Source organism: Salarias fasciatus, chromosome 10 (genome assembly GCF_902148845.1).
Source record: "Salarias fasciatus chromosome 10, fSalaFa1.1, whole genome shotgun sequence".
Lineage (NCBI taxonomy): Eukaryota > Metazoa > Chordata > Actinopteri > Blenniiformes > Blenniidae > Salarias > Salarias fasciatus.
Window position 1 is genome coordinate 16,616,159 of NC_043754.1, and position 21,772 is coordinate 16,637,930.

The window sequence follows — 21,772 nt, forward strand, 5'->3', positions numbered from 1 at the left end:
TAGTCAGGACCGAAAATTGAAAAAGCCCCTTAGAAAACAACATGGTAGGCATTTTTGAGGAAAAGCATTTTAAGCATTGTTTTTACATGATTTTTTAGTGCTGAATCCATTTCTGCCGGTTGCCCAGCTGTAAAAGTTACTGTTTAGTCATAATTATTGATTAATTAGTATAATTAATATATTAATCGCCCAAAGTTAGAAATTGCTATTAATTTCCTATTTGTTAATATTATACATATGATTGCTTGGTATCATTGTAAAGGGGACCTTCTAGCCTTTAATTTAAGCCCATATTTGCATTTTTTTGACAAACACAGAGGTCACATGAGCTCTTTAAACTATAAATTACACACATTTTCCCACAATTTTCGCATAAACTATATAGTTTATTTTATCCCTGTGGGATCAAGGGATATCAAGAACCCAAAAGCCAACAATCTCAATACTAAATACAGGAAATGTATGATATTTCTTTGTGAGAGGTTATTGTGAGCCTTAAAATAGCAGAAACTGGCTCAGGCCCATTCACCTCCATTCATTCTTTGCACCAATATTATGTAAACAAAAACCCCACACCAATTTGTTAGATGTAATGATACTATTAGTAATATTAATGCAATGACAATCAAAGGCCAAGTAGACATTTTCCATCCTTGTAATCAGTAAAATTCACTGAAGATGGCAACTAATTACAAATATAAATAGTAATGATTAAATCAAAACGGGTTTACAGGTTCTTTGTGATCATATTTTTTTTCCTTCAGTGCATTACATATTCATGCAAACGTCATTTGACTTTCGGCACTGACAGGATGCAGTGTATGGGTTTGGCTTACAGCCGCACCGGGCTGTCTTGCATCCAGTTGTGCAGCCACAGGTCACTAGCTCCTCACAGGCATCTGGAACTGCAGGCAACGACATGAGTTCAGGAACAAGCACGTTGTTCTCCATCTTCCATCCCATATTTTCAGGGGGTGGCAGCACCGGGTACTGCAAGTGGGCCTGTCACCAAGCCAAAGTCTGGAAGTGAACATGATGGATGTGAAATTTCAGAGCGTCTCTGGTGGGTGGCAGTCTCTCTATGGTCATGCCTTTAACAAACAGGCCCAAACGGACTTCATTGATGTTGTTTGTGTTGTTTGCACCGTATAATTTACAGAAAAACATTTCTGCATCCATGACGGTGGAGTCAATAAGCTCAGGACCTTCACCAAGCCCCTTGAGTAGATGGCTGTGCTGTCTAAACACATTCCAGCAGGTCTTCTTCATGTGTCCTGAAATGTATGATGTCGAGTCACTCCCACTGAGTCCATGGAAACCTGGAAGTAGCTCAAGAACCTCTTCATCCATCTGCAGCTTTTCTACAACTGCACGGATGGGGATGTACTTTCTGTCCTTTGCTGTCCCTGCTTTCATCCAGATTTGTTGGCATGGCATTCTGTAGGCGATCAGCAGAATCAAGACATCGGTGTCTCTCTCACAGTTGGAGTTGAACTTCTCAGCATTGGGGTTGGAGTTTTTCCACATCTGTTTTAGACAGTTCCTTTATACGATCAGTTGCTGGAGGGTTGTCTCTATCACAAAGTTTGTCTCGTGCCTGTGCAGCACCTTTTATTGTGTCATATCCCTTCTGTCCTCCTTTTGATAACTTTTCATTTTTTGTCTCCTGACAGATGAGACATTCTTCTAGAGCTAGAGAGTGGCCAGTCTCCTTCAGAGTGCCAGCAGCTCCATGATCACGCTGAAACAGAAATTATAGTGCTTATTTAGCCAGCTTGTTAATGTCTTCTTCTTCTTAGTGCTCCAGATTTTTCCAGTGCTGGCGGTCTTGTGCCAGCTGCTCTGCATCCGCCACAGCAACTCCGTGTTGTTGGAGGTCGCCCGCAACGACGTTGAGCCATCGGGTGCGAGGTTTCCCTTGTGGTCGTCTCCAGCCTGCGGCCTCTGAGTCAAACTGGAGAATGGCTCGTGTCGGATGTTCTGGGAGTAGACGAAGGCCCATGGCCCAGCCAGCGGGTGCGGCGTTGTGCGACCAAGGAAGATGCTCGGGGCTGGCCTGTGCTGGCTCTAAGCAGAAACTCGCTGGGGCCACCTGATGTTCTCCATGGTTCTAAGAGCCCTGCTATCAAAGCCATCGATTCTGAGGCCAGACTGTCATTCAGGGGCCACGTTTCTGAGCCATATAGCAGGATGGAGAGGACGGCTAATTTGTAAATCCGGAGCTTCGTTGTGCGTGAGATGGTCTGGTGCTGCCAGAGTGGTTTCCAGATGGACTGCAGAGCAGGTGCTGCCAGGGCTCGTCTGCGGTCAGTCTCTGGTTTTAGATCCCCGCTGTCTGTCACCATGGAGCCCAGATACACAAAGTTCTTGACAGGCTCTACGATGTCGCTCCCAATTTGCATGGGAGGTGAATTCACCTCGCTAGCTATCTTTAATCAATGGAATTCACTGATTTCAAATAACTTCATTGATTTACATAAACACATTCGTCAAATAAAAAACAAGTGTTAGTTACCTAAGATGGATACTAACAAAGTAATGAAAGCTGTCAGAATGTGTGTTGGCCTCTTGTCTGCAGTAACTCCCTAGTCGGGTTCCAGGCTCACAGTAATCCCCCAGATTGTAATAATATGGTGATTTTATACATTTTCTGAAACTCCATTGGCAAGTCAGTATTTCAGTATCTGTTTTTTGTGTCTCTGGTATTCCTAGGTACCACAGGGCTAAAACTAAGAAAATAATTTAGGCGGAATTTGTGAAAACAAATATGTTCTTTATGGTTTGAGGAGCTTGAGTGACCACCATGTGTGCCAGGAAGGTTGATAATTGGATTTAAATGAAAGCTAAAAATGTCCTCTTTAAAATAACACCAAACACAACATTATTGAACATTGGGAAGTGCCCTAACTATGAGCCTAAGCCAGGATAGGCAACAGTGTCTAACACCCAAATTACCATGGAAGGGGGATAACTTGGAGGAGGAAATATAGAAAATCAGGGGCCTTATTTGAAGGGCAACCGGTGGATTCTTGTTTGGGACACCTTGAACTTTCAAAAAATGCTGGTTGCCCACTTTTCCTCAAAAATGCCTACAGGGTCACATGATTCTGAATTTACAGCCCAGTCTATGATGAGGGTAGAATAGTTCAGAAAGATAAAAAGCAGCTTTATTTACTTTAGGACAAATTTCTTAGGATATGCCATTTCTGTCTCTTTGTTGTCTCTGTTCCCTTTTTTTTTCTCGTTTTTTTAGGTTAGCGGCAGAGCGTAAACACATGCAACATCTGGCCCGTGAGTCAAAAAAAAAACAAACAAACAAAAAAAAAACTTCCGGTCCATGAACTAACCCGTGCACAGCCCTGTACCGAACTGAACGTCCCGTACCGAAATGGTTCAATACAAATACATGTATTGTTACACCCTTACCATTTATCCATCTGTAGCCATTTTTGCACAAAGGTCAGTTTTCTTCTGTAGTCCCTTCACAAGAAATGATAATCATTACTTTCCCTAATTAATACCGTTTGATTCATTTTTATTTTGTGTCACAGCAGAGCTGTACTCCACATGTCTGACTATTGAAGGGAAAACAAATGTTATATGTAAGTGAAAGAAGGAGAATTATCAACTGAAAAAACAACTTAAATAAAACTACGGGTGTGAAACTTCTCATTCATTTGTCCATCTGCTCTCATAATCTGAGCCTGCATGGTCTCTGGATTTTCACATTCATCACGTGCAGCGCTGTTGAGACCCCCTCAGCAATGCATGAGTCATTCCTCAGTTTCCACATTTCCTCCAGAGGCCTTCTGAAAAATGAAAATAGCTTCTGCAGACTATAGAAAAAAGGTAACAAAAATACTTTTTCTGATACTATAATGGCAACTTTATGTTACATATGACAAATGGCCCATTGTGCTCGTATAGTCATGGCTGCTGCTTCAAAGTGTTTTTTTTTTCAATTTACATTTAGCCGTTAATACATTTGTAACTGGCTATTTAATGGGAATTATTTGATGGTTGATGACCTAATAGATAACGGTGTTTGCTTTTCTCCATCAGTGTTTGAGAGACTCAACCACCAAACTGTGGGAAACACCTGGAAAAATAATTCACATTTCCTGTCATGTCATTGCTCATATAAGCTAATCATCAGTGTGGGCAAAGTGATTCTGAATGAATGTTCAGTGCATTTTTTTTTAATGGCCAAGGCTTTGAGGCTGTTTGTAAAGTCAGTTTAAAGATTCTGTGCAGAAGAGACTGTGAATATAATAAAGTGCTACTTTGCCTTTGAAGTTGTGCCTGAGCCACACTGCGGGAGTTGTGCTCACAACTCACCTTCATTTGAATGCAGGCTTAGATGCCTTTTTGTGCAGTTCTCCACAGGCGTGCATGGGATTTCTCTGGATAGTCCATTCTTATGTGAATTTGTGACCTGAAATGGTCGTGTTGCCACCTCAATCCAAACCTTTGGAGGAAATGTTGGAGAGAATATTTGAGGCGAGTCAGAGAAAATGCTGGAATCTTGAAAAAAATTATTGGTGTGTCCAGGAGCAGAGTTAGCAGATTCCAAATACCACATGGACTTCTTAAGTTGCTGCTCTGAAGTTATTGAACGAACAACACATTGTTGTATATTTCTCTTCCATTTGTGTTTCTGTTCCATTTGTATGACTGAGCTGTGATTTTATCACTCTGTTTTTGTACTTTGTAACTGCATGTTTGAAAGGTCACTTAGTTTAACCTTTGAGTGAGCTATAAACTATGTTAAACCACAGCCTTGGAGAAGATCCGGTCAGAGGATTAACGGAGACTACATTTATTGTTGCCTAAGTGCCTTAAGGGAGGAAGAAGTCGAAACATCTCAACTTGTGGAACGGCCTGTCATGATAAGACAAGCCATTATCAGTGTCACAGTGGACTGGGAAGGAGGTTTGGTATTTGTCTGCCCTGGTCGTAAAATCCAACAAAGAGGTGCGGGAAAGCACCCCTCCTACAGTGGGCAAACACAGGGAATAAAATCCCTTGAATGTAACCGGTCAGCACCATTTCGCCTGGGTTTCTGACTGAGATCAGTAATCACAGGGCGGGGGTCCGGAGCGTCCTGTATTTTCATTTTATTATTGGTATAGACCTTCTTCACTGTCTGATCATCTTCTTTAATTAAATAAAAGAATCTGTGCTGAGACTTAGAGGTTTCAAGCATTCTTTTTCCATTGCACATTTAGTCTCAACAACATTAGACAAGCCCGTTTACTGTCCATGTTTAAAACTAGTCTAAAGTAAAACCCTGTTTTTATTCCTTGACTTTTAACCTGTAGCAGAGCCAGAGTGGGGGCAAGGGGGCGGTCGCCCCAGGGTCTACAAGGTCATACGGCCGGTTTTGTGATGTGTGGGCTCCAATTTGCCAATTCTCACATTACGACTGTCCATGAATGCATCAGAGCTGTAAGCCAGTGCTGATTGGCTGTGTGGCATTAACGAGTTGTTTCTTTGCACTTGATCTGAACTCTTTTGGGGGAAGTTAAACAGCAAAAATGGAGAAGAAAAAATACTAATCTGGCGCTTTCAAGAGCAAAGCAAAAGAGCACCATGGCCGTGGGAGCCCAACAACGCCGGTCTGGTTGAGGTGACTGAAGACGAGGCTATGCTAGCCACTAGCGGTAGGAGAAAGTGGTCGGCAGGTTTGCGGAGGGCAAAACTTTAAAAGACAACCACAGCATGTACAAAGTTCTGAACGTTGTTGTCCACGTTACCTGGATTGTTTTGTTCGAGGATGTTCAAGTATTATGGAGGAATCAACAGAACTGCGGGCACCAGCACAGAGAGAGCCATTGGTGAGTCAGTGAAACCTTCAAAAACATTATCTTTATCAGAATGCTGTGGTCTTGAACACCTGCCTGTTTGAATGTGCCTTGTGTTGCTCTCAACTATAAGAGATCGCTGAGTCTATTGTTTTTTTTTTTTATTATACATGAATTCCAAAGGATATAGATAGCTGTGTCTATATCTATCTGAATAGATTGTGTACTTTTAAACCAGCTGTGTTCATTTTATTTTTAAGCTGTATCAAAGATGGTACAGATTTAGCCCGTGACTTTTTAATCTGAGCTTTCAGCACCATGGACAGCCGACGCTCTGAGATTGACACCTGTCAGGCTGCATTTGTCTGTGTGTGCTCGTGCATATGTGTATTTGTTCTTCAGAACAAGTTTGTGAACTGGTTTGTGACTTTATTCTGCTTTCTGAGGGATATAGGTTTGCTTGGCTCAATAAAAGTGAGCATTTGTGTGTTTTTGATGGTAGGATGAGGTATTGTTTGAATGGTAAAATTACTATCATAAGGGCCAGTCGAGAATGCTCCGCCCCCTCTGTACTGAGACCTACGCTCAGCCTCTGCTTTTAACCCAGACTTTGTTGCAGTTCTTGTTGATGCCATTTTATTGTTTTATTATTCACATTTTATGGTTTTACATTTTAATGACTGTTTATGGACAGAACTTTGTTTCATCTGCAGATGGGAGATTCTGAAGATTGATCAATATCTCCAACTGTGTTCAGGCCACATGTATCATAGGCTGTTTAGTCATGTTTTCTCAATGCAGTGACAGAAACAGCACGTGAATAGATGTTCATCAAAAAGTTGAACAGACAACACAGCTTTGCAGTATTATCTCTCAAACCTAAATGAACACTGTGGCAGATTACTTTTACCCTCTTGTCTGTATGTTGGACACAGCAAATACCTGTGCGAAGCATGTCTTCCTTAGGAACTGTAGCGAAGCGTTGTAACTCAGCTCACAAATTATTTTTGACTATCTTTTTGAAAGGACTGATTAAGGTGACAGTGCAAATGCCCATGCAGCCCTGGGCAAGGCTTTATTGCAGTGGAGAGGCAATTGGACCCAGCAAAGGCTGCACAAAGGTTGCAGTGTTTTCATATTGCTAAGTCTCGAAAGCTTATTTTTCTTCTGGCTTTGTTTTTCTGAGGAAAATTTAAGAAGCATATGAATCAAATATGTTGTATATGTTCAATCTCTGATTTGTTGTGATTTTAAGGAAAGTAGCATAAATTTACTGATGAAATTATTGAGTAAAATATATAAAATAAAAAATAAAAAAAAGATTGAAAATATGTTAATATGTTACTGATGATCCGAGGCCATGGTCCTCGACCGGAAGAGGGTGGCCTGCCCTCTCTAGGTTGGAGGAGAGACTCTGGCCCAAGTGGAGGAGTTTAAGGCTGTGTTCACACCGAATTGAGTCGAGCCAGGACCCCTTTTGGGAAGTGTGAATTTGTAAATCAGCCTCCTCATAAATAACTGAATCGTGTTCTCACCGGCGTCGAACCGAAGGGGTGTCAAACCAGACAGAAGCAAGTCGGGTGCCGGAAGGAAACGCGATACTTGTTCCAAAATAAGTGACTTCAAAATAAAAGCTGTGTCGTGTTTTTGCCTTAATATTCTATTTTTTACTTCTTCTGGTAGAACACAGAACAAACAGCGTGATGTAGTTATTATACGCTTCAGAAGAATGAACGGTTTTGTACCTCATCACTGCAGGAAAGTCAAACAGCTCCAAAATTGCACAAAACAGCTCTCTGACCAGGGCGGCTGTGTTGCCAGATTGGGCAGGTTTCCGCCAAATCAAGCTTCTTTTTTGAACACGTCAGACGGGTTGATGAAATGATTATGTGTTTATGAAGTGTTTTTTTTAATTATACAAATACGGTTTTAACGTGCATTTTCAACCGAGATGGCAGTTTGGGCTGCTTTCTATTGATTTAAACGGGTTTATGGCACCAGATCGACATATCTGGCAACCTCCTCCAGCGGACTGCAGAGACACCGCAGACGGTGCTGCGGTGATTCCGTTCTGCAGACGCAACGCAGCCAGAAGAACGGTTGTTCTGTTGTACATGATTTTTCTGCAGACCATACAAATCGCCGACTTTCAGAAGGAAGCACAGACTCTCTGCCATGCTCGACGTGCGCGCTCAGAATAACAGTCCGTGTCATGCGTTACGGAAGCCTCACACGGACAAAAGTGTGGCAAACGAGGAAAGCGAGCTGGACCCGGGGAGCGACCGTGTTCTCACCGTGTTCACACTGTCGCTACCGGCTCCACCACGTCATTTATGTCAAGCCAAATGCTTTGGTGTGAACACAACCTGACAGGCGGATCGGTGTAGCGTCTGCAGTGATGCGGGCGTTGTATCGGTTCGTTGTGGTGAAGAAGGAGCTGAGCCTATTTTTCACTCCTTACCCAGGTTGAAAGGTTGAACATTACATAACCTACTCTAATTATATTATGAAAGAGGTCACAGGTTTGTCTGGTGCAAGTGCCTTAAGCCATACAACTGGCCTCAAATCCCAAAAATTCATTCACAAAATGACACTCAAAACACTGAAACGACCACTGCTTCACCTCAGTTTGCAATGGAATGAGACCACAAGCAAGGAAATGAGAGGAAATAATAATTTGATTTGCTAATAAAGTATGTAGAACCATTTACAGCTTTATATATCAAATCTACATCAGACACGTGTCATAGGTAACTTATTTACCTCAGAAAGGGTGGGATTCCTGTGAGGCTGGAGTATGAACTCAAATAACTCCAGAGTCACTTTGATAGACTGTCACACTGCAGGAGGACCAGACTGCTGCCCCCTCATTCGACCATGGGTGAGTGAAATATTATGTTTATCTATGACGGGCTGTACAAGACATAATTCATTCTGGCCCTCTCACACACATGTATTCATCTGTCACATAAAAATATTTTCTCTCTCACACATATACATTGTAATTTTAGACACATTATTTTTGCATGTACATATATTCTCCTTTCACACACACACACACACATAGTCACTCTTACACACACATATATTCTCTTTCTGAACAATGATGAATTTGTGATTTTGGCTTTCAGCCTCTCGAGCTTCCGTAGCTACTTGCTGTGCATTTTGTCAGAATTTTTGATTATTGCATACCTGTCAAAACAATCCTCATACCTCCCTTATTGGGGGAGCTTTCACTCTTACACTTAAAAAGAGTACTTAAAAAACTGTATCTCTCGGCAGATGCGACGAAACTGAACAACAAAACAACTAACAAACAACAATTGCAACATGAACTATTTCAAACAAATTTATTTTAATATGCACTCACATGGACTCAATCCTGAGCCATAACGTTTTGGTAAAGTGAAAATAATACGCAAATAAGCACAAAGAAAAAAATAACAAATTATAATATTATAGTAAAAAAATATTTAAAAAAAACCTATATTTTTCAAGTTTACATTAGCACAAGGTAGTTTGCTGAATTTGAAAGCACACAATAAGAGTAATTCAGAATATAGTTTTTATATAGTTTTTAATTGTCAGCTGGAAATATAGGCTTGGGATTAAAGAGTTTTTAAAAGTCCATGCTGTCTTCAACTGGTGGATACAGATCTGACGTTAAGTCTGTGTTCAGTTGGCACCTCAGTGGATCCACCACAGTTCAGTAGAAGTTGAGAACAAGTCCTTAACACACTCAAAATGTGTCCTGGTTCACACAAAGTCCACTAGCAAAAACAAAACTTACAGTGTGGCAACCCACCAACCCACCTTGTCTCCCCCACTCCATGCTCCCCAAAGACAAAAAAACAAAAACAAAAAAAAAAAAACAACAACACTCTTCCCTCTCCGTCGAACCAATTACAACTGTGGCAGACACAAAGCCCCCTCGCCTGACCAATCAAAAAATACACAAACCTGGCCATGCACTTGACTGACAACCAGGCATCCAATTACTGGCCAGTTGATTTTAGGTTCTTTCATCAATTTCTTTTGCTGTATATTTTTCTTTTTGGCGTACAGGAATGGCAATAAGCCCGTATTTGCTAAAGTAGCATTTTCCCTGTATTAAAATACGGCAAAAACCGTATGAACTGGGGGTATGATATTGTCCATGCTTTTCTGAGTGAGGAATATACATATGCCAGTTTTTACTGAAATAATTGGAGTTTGTTCTTTGTATCGAGTAAGTGAAATGTTCAGTTTAATTTGTTCCAGCAAGTTCTGTGACTGTTAAGCTAACTGTTAACATGTCAATGACTTTTTCCATAGACGTTAGCATTAAGCTAGCAGAATTTTTTTGTGTTTATTCACTGTGCCTTAAAGCTGAATTATGCAACTTTTTTACCTCAACAAATGTTTTTCAGAATCCCTGTTGGGGTAAACAAAGACTTGGCACGGTGATTCACTTTCCCTCCTTTCCCCCCAGTGTCTGTGTCCTGAAAACAGCACTTGCAACTTTCAGAGGAGCGGACCCGACTACATCTTATGAGAACAATCCTGCTTTACGGCACTTATACGGGAATACAAGTACAAAAGCACGTAAAACAAACATGAAACCCTTGCTAGCGTTAGCAACGCCACCCTTAGTGCTCATGGATGGCAGAACCAAAAATACAGAAAAAACCTTTGTCTGACATGCGGACAAAAAGGAAACGGGAGTGGCACGCTCTCTGCACGTGGGGGGGGGGGGGGGGGGGGGGGGGGGGGGGGGGGGGGGGGTGCGGAGAACGTTTACGACTGAGCTTTCACAGGAGACCAGTAGGGGGAGTGTTGCACAGTTCTCCTTTAAGGCGTCATATCCAGACGGAAGACACAATTCACCCATTATGTGATGGCACATGGGTTGATAAGCAGTGCCATCATCCTCCAGTTGGGCCTTGGGTAGTGTTAGCCTTAGCTGCTTGTCCTGCTGAAGCCACTTGGAAGTTGGCAGGTCTGAAGAGTTTCTCACTTTCCACCATGCTGTGAGTCCAGACTGGAGCAGATGAACCTGTCACCTGCTGCTCAAGCCACGAGGATAAGCAGCTGGGATTTCTGGGGATCACAGAGTATTTCCCAATTCCCCAGTGGCTTGCATCAGTGTTCAGACTCCACTATACCTTCGATATTGACTGATCTTCGCAAGACCCGCCTCCTTGAGCTTGTCAGCCACTCAGCGCGATAAAGTATGAACTTTCTACTCACTCGCACATACATATAGTCTTCTCTTACATACAGTGCATTCATATTTCTCTTATATACATATATTTTCTTTGTACATATGTGAAATATATATGTGAAAGGAGAATATATGTGTGTGTAAGTGTGACGATATACTGTATGCATGTGAAAGGACAATATATGTGTGTGTGCAAGGAGAATATATGTATGTGCAAAAGGAATGAATGTGTGTTTAAAATGACAACGTATGCATGTGAAATAAAATATATATATGTGAGAGGTGAATATATGTGTGTGAGAGGGCTAGAATGAATTATGTCTTGTACGGTCCCTCATATTTATCAATCATTTTATGATCAATATGTGAATGTTATCTGCATTCATGTATACAAAATTAACATTGAAATGTTAACTGGTGAAGTCATGTAGTGTTTGTTTCTCATTGTAGGAACTGTGCATTTGCATCGTATATGTGGATTATTTCTAGTCTTTAGTTTATGCTTGGTTTCCTGCAATGGAGGAAACATTCTGGTTGTCCCCTTGGACGGCAGCCATTGGGTGAATATGAAAGTTATTTTGGAAGAACTTCATTCAAGGGGACACAACCTCACCGTGATCAGGGCCTCCAACAGCTGGTACATTCCAGAAGAGTCTCCTCTCTACACCTCCATTTCAGTTGAAATGGACGAGAGCATGGAGGATTCCGTTGAAGTGTATCTAGACGAACAGCTGAGGGTAAGTAAATGTTTCCATGTGCAATGGGAACAACGTGGGTCATGCAGTCACTGATATGTTATGACCTTGTTTAGGCGCAGAGAGAAGGAGCTTCATTCTGGACATTTCTCAAACTCACCACACATTGGATGTCCACGTTCTCTGAGGTTCAAGAAATGTGGGCTGAAGTCTTCATTAAAATTGTTGAAGATCAGAAAGTGCTCCAAAGCATTTTAGATTCAAAATATGAATTGATTCTCACTGATCCAGCTATAGCAGTGGGGTTGTACCTCGCTAAATTCCTTAAACTGCCTGTCGTGCTCAATGTGCGATGGATTACAAGTGGAGAAGGCCACTTTGCTTTAGCCCCGTCTCCACTGTCCTACATCCCAGTGCCAGGATCGGGCTTAACGGACAAAATGAATTTCATCCAGAGGGTCAAGAACTTTCTTTTCTCCAGCATCGACCTATTCCAGCAGAAATTCATGGTGGAGCCCTGCTATTTCGCTATCCGAGAGAAGTATTTTGAGGGCAAATTTGACATTATCTCACTCCTTCAGGAAGCAGACATTTGGCTGTTCAGGTCAGATTTTGTGTTTGATTACCCTCGACCCACAATGCCGAACGTCGTTTACATCGGAGGATTCCAGTGCAAACCGGCCCAGCCGCTGCCAGCGGACCTGGAGGAGTTTGTTCAGAGCGCCGGGGAGGACGGAGTGATCATCATGACTCTGGGAACTTTGGTCAACGCTTTGCCTGCAGATCTCACAGATGAAGTCGCCAGAGTGTTTGCCAAGTTACCTCAGAAGGTAAATTCTTTTCCTGCTGTGGTTTGGATGAACAGTTTTTTTTTTTTTCCCAAGAGAGTAAACACAAGTTATCATGGTTCAGAGAAGCATCTAAGCCCAGGATCCGCAATAGGCGGACCGTGGTCCACATCCGGACCGCGGACTACCTCTTTGTGGACCCAGGGAAAAAAAGAAAAACACAGTGCGCCACTCTGACTGAATGACGCGAAGTGAGACTGACCGAGAGAGCGAGAGCGAGACTGTGTCCGAATGTCCACACTATGCCCTAACCCCTCAATCACTTTATAGTGCTGGAGTACATAGTGGACTTTATAGTGCCCTGAATCCTTTGGCAATTTGGACACACAGCTCCCTACTTTTTCCCTCAGCGCTGATCACGTGACCCGCCATTCCGCCATTTTGCTGGAGATTCACAATGCATGATGGGTAATATTGAGCCATCTCGGGAGCATTGATGCTCAATATTTTTCGAGATGCTTAGTGGAAATTTCTAGTGCCGTTCTTCATTGCTATCTGGACTAGGGATGTCGCGTTATACCGGTATTGACGATAATCGTGGTATTAAAAAATGAAATTTCAGTATCGTGTTCAAAATGCGCGTATGATAATATTGCATAGAGGATCTAGTGCCACTTGAAACGTGTTGAAGTGTATTTTCAAAATCCGCTCCAGTTCTTCCGACCTGCTTCGTCTCCCTCCTGTGCAGCACCCCAACCCCTCCCCCTCCCCCTCACATATAAACACAGCAGGAGCAGCAGTAGCGGGCACGGCTCCTAGCTAGCGTGGCTTCCAGTTAGCGAGTGTCACGAGTGAACTAAACATGTCAGCGGTGGCCGACAACGGCAGCGAGACACTCTATCCTGACAACAGCAACACTGACTGCACGTTGATGTAAGCCGGGTAGTAATGGGGCCCCATTAGGTAGGTTCCCGATGTGTCATTGTAATGTATCCGGGGGGTTTCAAGTTGTGTCGCTGATGTCCGCCGTCTGTCGCTGCCCCCTTCTAGCAACTAACCGGTGAGTACTCGGAAAAAGGCCCCATGCGGGGGATTTTCGACATGTCGTTGCAGCGTCTAGTGTAGCGCCTTAAATTTGTCATTGAAATTGACTGATGTCAGCCGTTCCTCGGGACCCCCTTCAGCTCGGGGCCCGAGCCAGTAGCGGCGCCTCTGGCTGGAGAGAAGCAGCTGCTGCTCATTCCGCCTTGGATTCAAACAAACAAACAAAAATTCTTGGCAGTGTGGTGGTGGTACAGGATTTCACCCCAAGAGGGCCCGTGGCTTTTCATAACCCACCAACCCTACGTAAATTACGGCCTCTGCTGTGGATCCTCTGTTAATCAGTTCATCAGATTTTAATTAGTTGAGTGAAACTACACCCTTGCGTTTGCAGTTGTCCAGTTACTGTTCTCATATTGTTTCAACTCTTCATTTGACAGGTATTCTGAATGTAATTCGTCTGGGAAAAGAGAGAAAACAAACAAAAATAAAATTAAAGATGAATCTGAATGTTTGTACCATTATTAGTTAAATTTTTGCTGATATCGTGATAATATCGTTATCGTGACATTTTTTGCCCACGATAATCGTGTAGAGAAAATTTGATATTGTGACAGCCCTAATCTGGACATTTGGACAGCCCAACAAATGACGTCTTCACTACGTAGTGCCCGATATAGGGAATAGTTTGGACATTCAGACACAGCCGGAGAGTGTGTGACTGTGCTCGTACTCATGCATGTATTATGGGATGTCATTCCCATGACAACGATGTGTTGATTGGCTGATAGCTACGCAAACCGGCAGTCACACACCCTCCTTCTGATATAGTTTAACTGCTGCTACGGAATAAAAAATGCACGGAAACGATTGTTCAGTCCTTCTCATATACTGAAAAACGGTGCATCATATCATAGAACATGTCACAACTTCTTCTGGTGCCGTCTCGCCGCCTGACACACTTTTTTCTAACATGCACAGAGAGGCTGCGCTTCAGGAGCCCCTTATGTTTCTGAGTAATACTAAGTAGGAAAGAATATCAGTGTGATACTGAAAATAAATGTTTTTGTGTCTTCCACTAACTCCTGATTATTACAGTACAGTACACCAAGCCTAAAACTACATGAAAACATAAAAAAAAGTCCAAAATTTTTCACCGCCACCATGCACTGTAGACCTATGACTTCCTCAAAACGTATTTTCTGGACCTTTTACATTTCTAATTGAGAACCCCTGATCTAAGCAAATATATACCAGTATACATTTTTTGTTCAGATTACCCTGCAGCTGGATATTGATCACTCGACACATAAAATCATCAACAGCTTGGATATTGAAGGAAAATTGGATAATAAGTTAAACGAGTGAGCAAGTTGTTTTTGGAGGAATTACTAAAAGGAAAAGAAAGCCTGTGGTGAACTGGCATCCTGCCTATAACTCATCATTATTTTTTCATCTGTCCCAAAATGATATTAAGTACATAAATGAGGGATTGTATTAAAGTTAATGGCAACATCACAATCAAATCTTTAGTTTTTGGTTCATTTGTTTTTCATTCATTGATAAAAGACAAAAGCAAAAAAATTCAGTACAGTACAAAACATGATAAAAGTTTACAAATTTATGAATCAAATCTGCAGAAGGAAGAATAAACATATGCATTCTGTCCTTTTACATATCCTACAATCAACTTACTGGAAAATAAAAAACAAACAACAAACAAAATGACCATAAAGACAGAAAAACCTTCACAGCCTCTCTCACTTATGTCAGAGTTTTTCTATCATGACAACACTGTGACTGTGTTTTTTCATCTCCTTGTATTTCAACAATATGCTGGTCTTGATTACTTTCTTAATTCTGGAAGGCAGATTTGACTCTTTTGATTCTGTGCCCAGATTGTTCCATAAATTGGTCCCGTTTACAGAAATCCTGCTTTCCATTAATTTGCAATTAATTCTTAGTTTTTTTGAAATTCTCTTTTTCATTTAAGTTACACTGAGTTTCTCTATTTGCACATCTGTTCTGGATATTGACAGGTACATTTTCTTTATGAACTTTATACATTGTCTGCAGAATACTGAAATCTGCTGTGTCATGAAATTGTACTAGTTGTAATTGAATTGAATTAGATTGCTGGATCTTTAATTGTTTCCACTGATTTTCCTTGTGGCTCCTTCTTTGTAAAATGAAGACTTTTTTTTTTTTTTTTTTTGCTCTGTAAACAGGTGATATGGAGACACAAAGGAGCGACTCCCTCTACACTGGGAAATAACACCCTTATCGTGGACTGGATGCCCCAGAAAGACCTCCTGGGCCACACGCAGATCAAGCTCTTCGTTGCTCACGGAGGAACCAACGGCGTCCAGGAGGCCATCTACCACGGCGTCCCGGTGCTCGGCATACCCTTGTTCTTCGACCAGTATGACAACCTCCTGCGCCTGCAGGACAGGGGAGCCGCCAAGATTCTGGAGCTGTCGGACCTCAACGCGGACACTTTTGAGCAAGGCATCCAGGAAGTGCTCCACACAGACAGCTACCGCATGAACATTCAGCGCATGTCTCGTCTGCACAGGGACCAGCCTTTGGCCCCCATGGACCAGGCCGTCTTCTGGGTAGAATACGTCATGCGTCACAAAGGGGCTCCTCATCTGCGTACCGAGGCCTACAGGATGCCCTGGTACTCATATTACTCTTTAGACGTGCTGCTCCTCATGCTGACTGTGCTGACTGCGCTGATTGTTTCTACTCTCGGTGTGTTTAGATTTTTGTGCTGCAGAAGAAGAAAAAAGTCAAAAGCCAAACAAAACTGATGAGGATAAAGTAGTTCAGAAAGATAAAAAGCAGCTGTATTTACTTTAGGACATATTTCCTAGGATATGTCATTTCTGTTTCTTTGTTGTTGTTGGCACATCGTGTTTTTTTTAATGTACAGTTTCTCTCTTGCTTGTTTCCGTTCAGGTATTTTGTGAATATTTATCCTGTGTTTTCGGGATCTTGTGTTTTGCTACTTTTTTTTGTAGTAATTATCTTTTTCTTTTTTTTTGGGTTTTGAGTGCAGCAAGTCGCGCCACCGCGCTATAAATAGCAGCATGGAGGCGGCGCTCTTGGTCGGTCGATCTTGCTCCCCCTCTCGCTCTCTCTCATCTCGTTACACTTGCCACCTCAGGTGCGCGCTCACCGGCGCGCGCGGACTCCGGTTCCCGCAGGCAAGCATGGTGCTGGCCAGGGCATGCTAGCCAGCTGGCAGGCTTCGTGTTTTTTTTTTTCTCTCCTTTTTCCTGATTGCTGTCGTTGTTTGTCCAGGTGTGACCAGCCCTCCTGTTTTTGTCTTTCTTTTGATTGGGTTTAGTTGGGTTTTGTCTTTAGCTTGGACGAGGGATCAGCTTCTACGACTGCATAGCAGCTGGGCTAGTGTGAACTCGTCTTTTTCTTTAGTATGGCAGGCGCATCTGGGCCGTCTTTCGTTTGTTACTTTGTTTTTTTTGTTGTGACTTTTGGGGCACTACTTTTTTTTTTTTGTTGTAACTTTTGGGGCACAGGTGATGAGGGTTCGTTTTCCTCCAGAGCTTCAAGGATTTACAGCTTGAAGACGCCGACTCTGGGGAAAGTGTTGAATAAATGATTGAACCCTCGTCCTGTGTTTGTCCTGTGTCCTTGAAGAATATGTGTGACTCTCTGGGTCATAACATATTGTCTCTGTTCCTTTTTTTTAGGTTTCCAAATGTTTGGTGTAATATTTCTTGATAAATTGAGTTCACTCCTTGATAGTGATATTTTTGAAGTGGCATGATTTATGAAGTGAAGTTTTTTTCTGATTGAAAACATGTTTTGCGATTGGAGCAACTTTTTTTTCGATTGAAAAATAAAGAAACAAATTTACCTCCATACAAATCATCCCTCCTTGATGGATCGTTATCTTCTCCACTTACCTCCAGGGTTATAGGCTAATGGGGCAGCTGTGGTTAAGTGGGGAGAGCAGTCGTCTCTCAATTGGGATGTTGTTAGTTCGATTTCTGTCTCTGCATGTCGAAGTGTCCTTGGGCAAGACACTGAACCCTGAATTGCCCCCAGTGGATGGATTGAGTGTCTTGCATGGCAGCCGCCTCCACTGGTGTGTGATAATAGTGTCACACCGGACTAATGCTGGCTCCGTTACCTGTCCAGTACAGAATTACTGCAGCACTGTCACACACACTCCCTTTTTAATGACTACGGCTTAGCTGTGGTGTCCGTTCCGCAGCTGGAACGTATCCAGTGTGAGCCCGGTGTGAAGTGCTTTGCGATCCCTGCAGGTTGAAATGTGCTATATAAGTGCAGTCCATTTACCTCTGCTGCTGCTGCAGAGGGATTCTGCTGTGTTGTCAAGCCAGAAAGGAGATTTTGTCTTGCCTTGTCTTTTCTCGTCTCGTCTCGTAACGCCCCACCACGCTTTGGCTTACCTGTTACGGCTGCTGCCGTGTTGCTTGTAGTGTGTGTGTGTGTGTGTGTGTGTGTGTGTGTGTGTGTGTGTGTGTGTGTGTGTGTGTGTGTGTGTGTGTGTGTTTGCCTTGCCTTGCTTCCCCAGGCATAGTGTTCTGCTCCCTCCGCCTGCACTCCATACTCAGACGGTCCCCAGCACGTAAGATCATCACCAGCTAACTGCTGTTGCTGGTTTCAGAGCTGGCCTGCGTGCTCGAGCTTCCCCCCTTCACCTACGGGTTCAGGAGACTCCCCCGGTGGGAACTGGGCTGAGTACCTGCGACGCTGCTGCCAGGCAGCAGCCCCCTTCGATCTCCCCTGAACTGAATAAACCTATTGAAAGGTCAACCCGGGTCTGGTCTCTCTGCATCTGGGTCTAACGGCAGACCGATCATGACATTATGTCCATCAACAATGAAGGGAAATGTCAAAAGCTTCTACCTTCGTCCAGCTCACTTGCATGGGCTTTTTTAAATCCTGCATGGGGAAAGCCTGTTTCAGTGAGCTGTTGTGAAATTGATTTGCTGTGGAATCTTGAAAAAAATTGTTGGAGTGTCCAGGAGCAGAGTCAGCAGATTTGAAATTCCACATGGACTCTTAAGTTGCTGCTCTGAAGTTATTGAACAAAGTACACATTAGACAAGCCCGTTTACTGTCCATGTTTAAAACTAGTCTAAAGTAAAAACCATTTTTGTTCCCTTGATTTTTAACCCAGACTTTGCTGCAGTTCTTATTGATGCCATTTTATTGTTTTATTTCTTCCTTAAAAACAATGGTGAAGCTTTGTAACTCGGCTCACAAATTACTTTTGGCTATCTTTTCAAAAGGACTGGTTAAGGTGACAGTGCAAATGCCCATGCAGCCTTGGGCAAGGCTTTACTACAGCAGAGAGGCAATTGGACCCAGCAAAGGCTGCACAAAGGTTGCAGTGTTTTCATATTGCTAAGTCTCGAAAACTTATTTTACTTCTGGCTTTGTCTTTCTGAGGCAAACTTTAAAGGCATATGAATCAAATATGTTGTATATGTTCCATTTCTGATTTGTTGTGATTTTAAGGAAAATAGCAGGAATTTACTGATGAAATTATTGAGTAAAATATACAAAATAAAAAAAATTAAAAAAAGGATTGAAAATATGTTGGTTTGGTTTGGTTTGGTTTATTTGTTTCTTTCGTTTAAAACAACACAAAGACAAAAAACAAAAAAGATGAAAATACATCAATGTCATCAGTCGAGACACCAAACAAACGAAAGAAAAGGAGCAGAAAGAAGAACAATCTTATTATATCTGCCCCTTTACATACAGTATTTGAACAAACTAACAATACTCAAAAACTCATATTCATTAAATCAAAAAGTTTTTTCACCCGCAACAACTTAGTTTTCATTTTCATATTTTTCCAGTGTGGAATTTTTTATATGTTTCTTAAATGTCATAATTGTTTTACACTCTTTGATTTCCTGTTTCAGAGCATTGCATAAGTTCACTCCTTTTACCACAATGTTTCTTTCTTTGATTTTGGTTCTGAATCTGGGTTTTTTGAAAACGTCTATTCCTTTAAGATTGTATATGCTGGTTCTTATTTCGAATATATTCTGAAGGTTTACAGGCAATAAATTCCACTTTGCCTTATACATTATTTTTAGTAATGGGTTAGACGACTCTTGATAGTGACTATTTGTTATTATCCTTATAGCCCTTTTTTGTAGAATAACAATTGTCTGTAAATAAGTTTTACATGTCGTACCCCACACTTCAACACAATACATGAGATAAGGTAAAAATCATAGTGTTATACAATGTTAACAAAGCACAACTGTTCAGAAAAAAAACTTTGTTAATATGTTACTGATGATCCGAGGCCATGGTCCTCGACCGGAAGAGGGTGGCCTGCCCTCTCTTGGTTGGAGGAGAAACTCTGGCCCAAATGGAGGAGTTTAAGTATCTTGGGGTCTTGTTCACCAGTGAGGGATGGATGGAGCATGAGATTGACAGGCGTATCGGTGCAGCGTCTGTAGTGATGCAGTCATTGTATTGTTCCGTTGTGGTGAAGAATGAGCTGAGCCTATTTTTCACTCTTTACCCAGGTTGAACATTACATAACCTACTCTAATTATATTATGAAAGAGGTCCAAGGTTTGTATGGTGCAAGTGCCTTATGCCATACAACTGGCCTCAAATCCCAAAATTCATTCACAAAATGACACTCAATACACTGAAATGACCACTGCTTCACCTCAGTTTGCAATGGAATGAGACCACAAGCAAGGAAGTGAGAGGAAATAATAATTTGATCTGTAAATGATTTGTAGATCCATTTACAGTTTTGTATATCAAATCGACATCAGACACATGTCATAGGTAACTTATTTACCTCAGAAAGGGTGGGATTCCTGTGAGGCTGGAGTATGAACTCAAATAACTCCAGAGTCACTTCGATAGACTGTCACACTGCAGGAGGACCAGACTGCTGCCCCCTCATTTGACCATGGGTGAGTGAAATATTATGTTTATCTATGAAGGGCTGTACAAGACATAATTCATTCTGGCCCTCAGAATGAATACATGTATTTTCTCTCTCACACATATACGTTGTCATTTTAGACACATATATTCTTTTTGCACAAACATACAGTATATTCTCCTTACACACACACACACACACACACACACACACACACACACACACACACACACACACACACACACACACACACACACACACATTCGAAGGCCAATCATACAGTCGAAGCGTCGCACAATGTGGTATGAAACGAGGCCCATTCCATTACAGCTGTATGGGGGTGCTTAAAGCTCGGGTCGGCAATCTTGGAAAACTAGCATGTAGCATGAATGTAGCATCTCCCCAAGGCTCCGCCCAGCTCCCACCCTATTGGAAGAGCTCCCGTTGGCAGCGAACGCACTGGACGCGGAAGCGCCACGCGCACGGAGTTTGTGATTACCTCCAATGTTATTAACCTTTCTGACTGCCCGCACACAACGCGCATAGGAGTGCAGCGCGCCCGCTCCGCTTCGTTCTATTTTCCACGCGAGCCGCGAGCGCCGAGAGTGCCTTGGCAACGCGCGCGTGCACTAAACCAGGGCCAGTGCACGCCATTGAAATGTACGCGCAGGGGGCTGGTAGAACGGCGAAGGGATTTATTTGGTTTCTTAAGAGCGGTCCGCGCCTTATGATTGGTCGGAGTTTTTACTGTCCTTTGGCTGCTACAGTTGCCAGATTTTTTCCGCACCTTTTTCCATACACATAATGTATTGACTTCTCCCAGGGGGCAAGGAGCATTTCACTCAGTATGACAAAAAGTGCTTTTGGACAACATCGTCTACCCTAGCTTTAATGACTGATTTTACATAGAATTGCTTGTTTTTTTTCCAAATAAACATAATAAAGCCTATTTGATATACAGTAAATGTTAGCCTATCGAATATACTGTGGAAAAATCTACTTAACTTGTACTTTTATTCAATATTCTATCTATTTAGTGTTTGTGAAAGAACCACCATGGTGAGTGGCACAATCCAATTTTGCGCAGAGCACCATCACAGAGCAGCATCTTGGTGGTAATTTGGCTTAACTTTAAAAGGCTCACAATGTCGGAAAAAAAAAATACTTCAGCAGTGTGGAAACATTTTGATCAAGTCAAAAAAAGTCAAATGCAAGCTGTGTCAGCAGCTGCTTTCATATCACTCCACAACAACGAAGATGACTTTCTACCTTAAACAGGTAAGTAGCCAGATAATTGGGCTAATAAAAGGCTGTTC

The 21,772-nt window shown here is 42.3% G+C and overlaps 1 protein-coding gene across 1 annotated transcript; it reads left to right on the forward strand.

The window, feature by feature from the left end:
• Positions 1–8,681: 8,681 nt before the first annotated feature.
• Positions 8,682–16,344, forward strand: LOC115395728 (UDP-glucuronosyltransferase 2C1-like). Its single transcript, XM_030101365.1, has 4 exons — positions 8,682–8,685; positions 11,458–11,744; positions 11,819–12,532; positions 15,760–16,344. Exons 1-4 carry the CDS (start codon positions 8,682–8,684, stop codon positions 16,342–16,344), a joined length of 1,590 nt encoding a protein of 529 aa, XP_029957225.1.
• The last annotated feature ends 5,428 nt before the right edge of the window (positions 16,345–21,772 follow it).

Bases quoted from the DNA above. Each gene is read 5' to 3' on its own strand.
- LOC115395728 (XM_030101365.1), top strand. The intron at 11,745-11,818 runs GTAAGTAAATGT...GACCTTGTTTAG, and splicing joins ATCTAGACGAACAGCTGAGG to GCGCAGAGAGAAGGAGCTTC. The intron at 12,533-15,759 runs GTAAATTCTTTT...CTCTGTAAACAG, and splicing joins TTGCCAAGTTACCTCAGAAG to GTGATATGGAGACACAAAGG.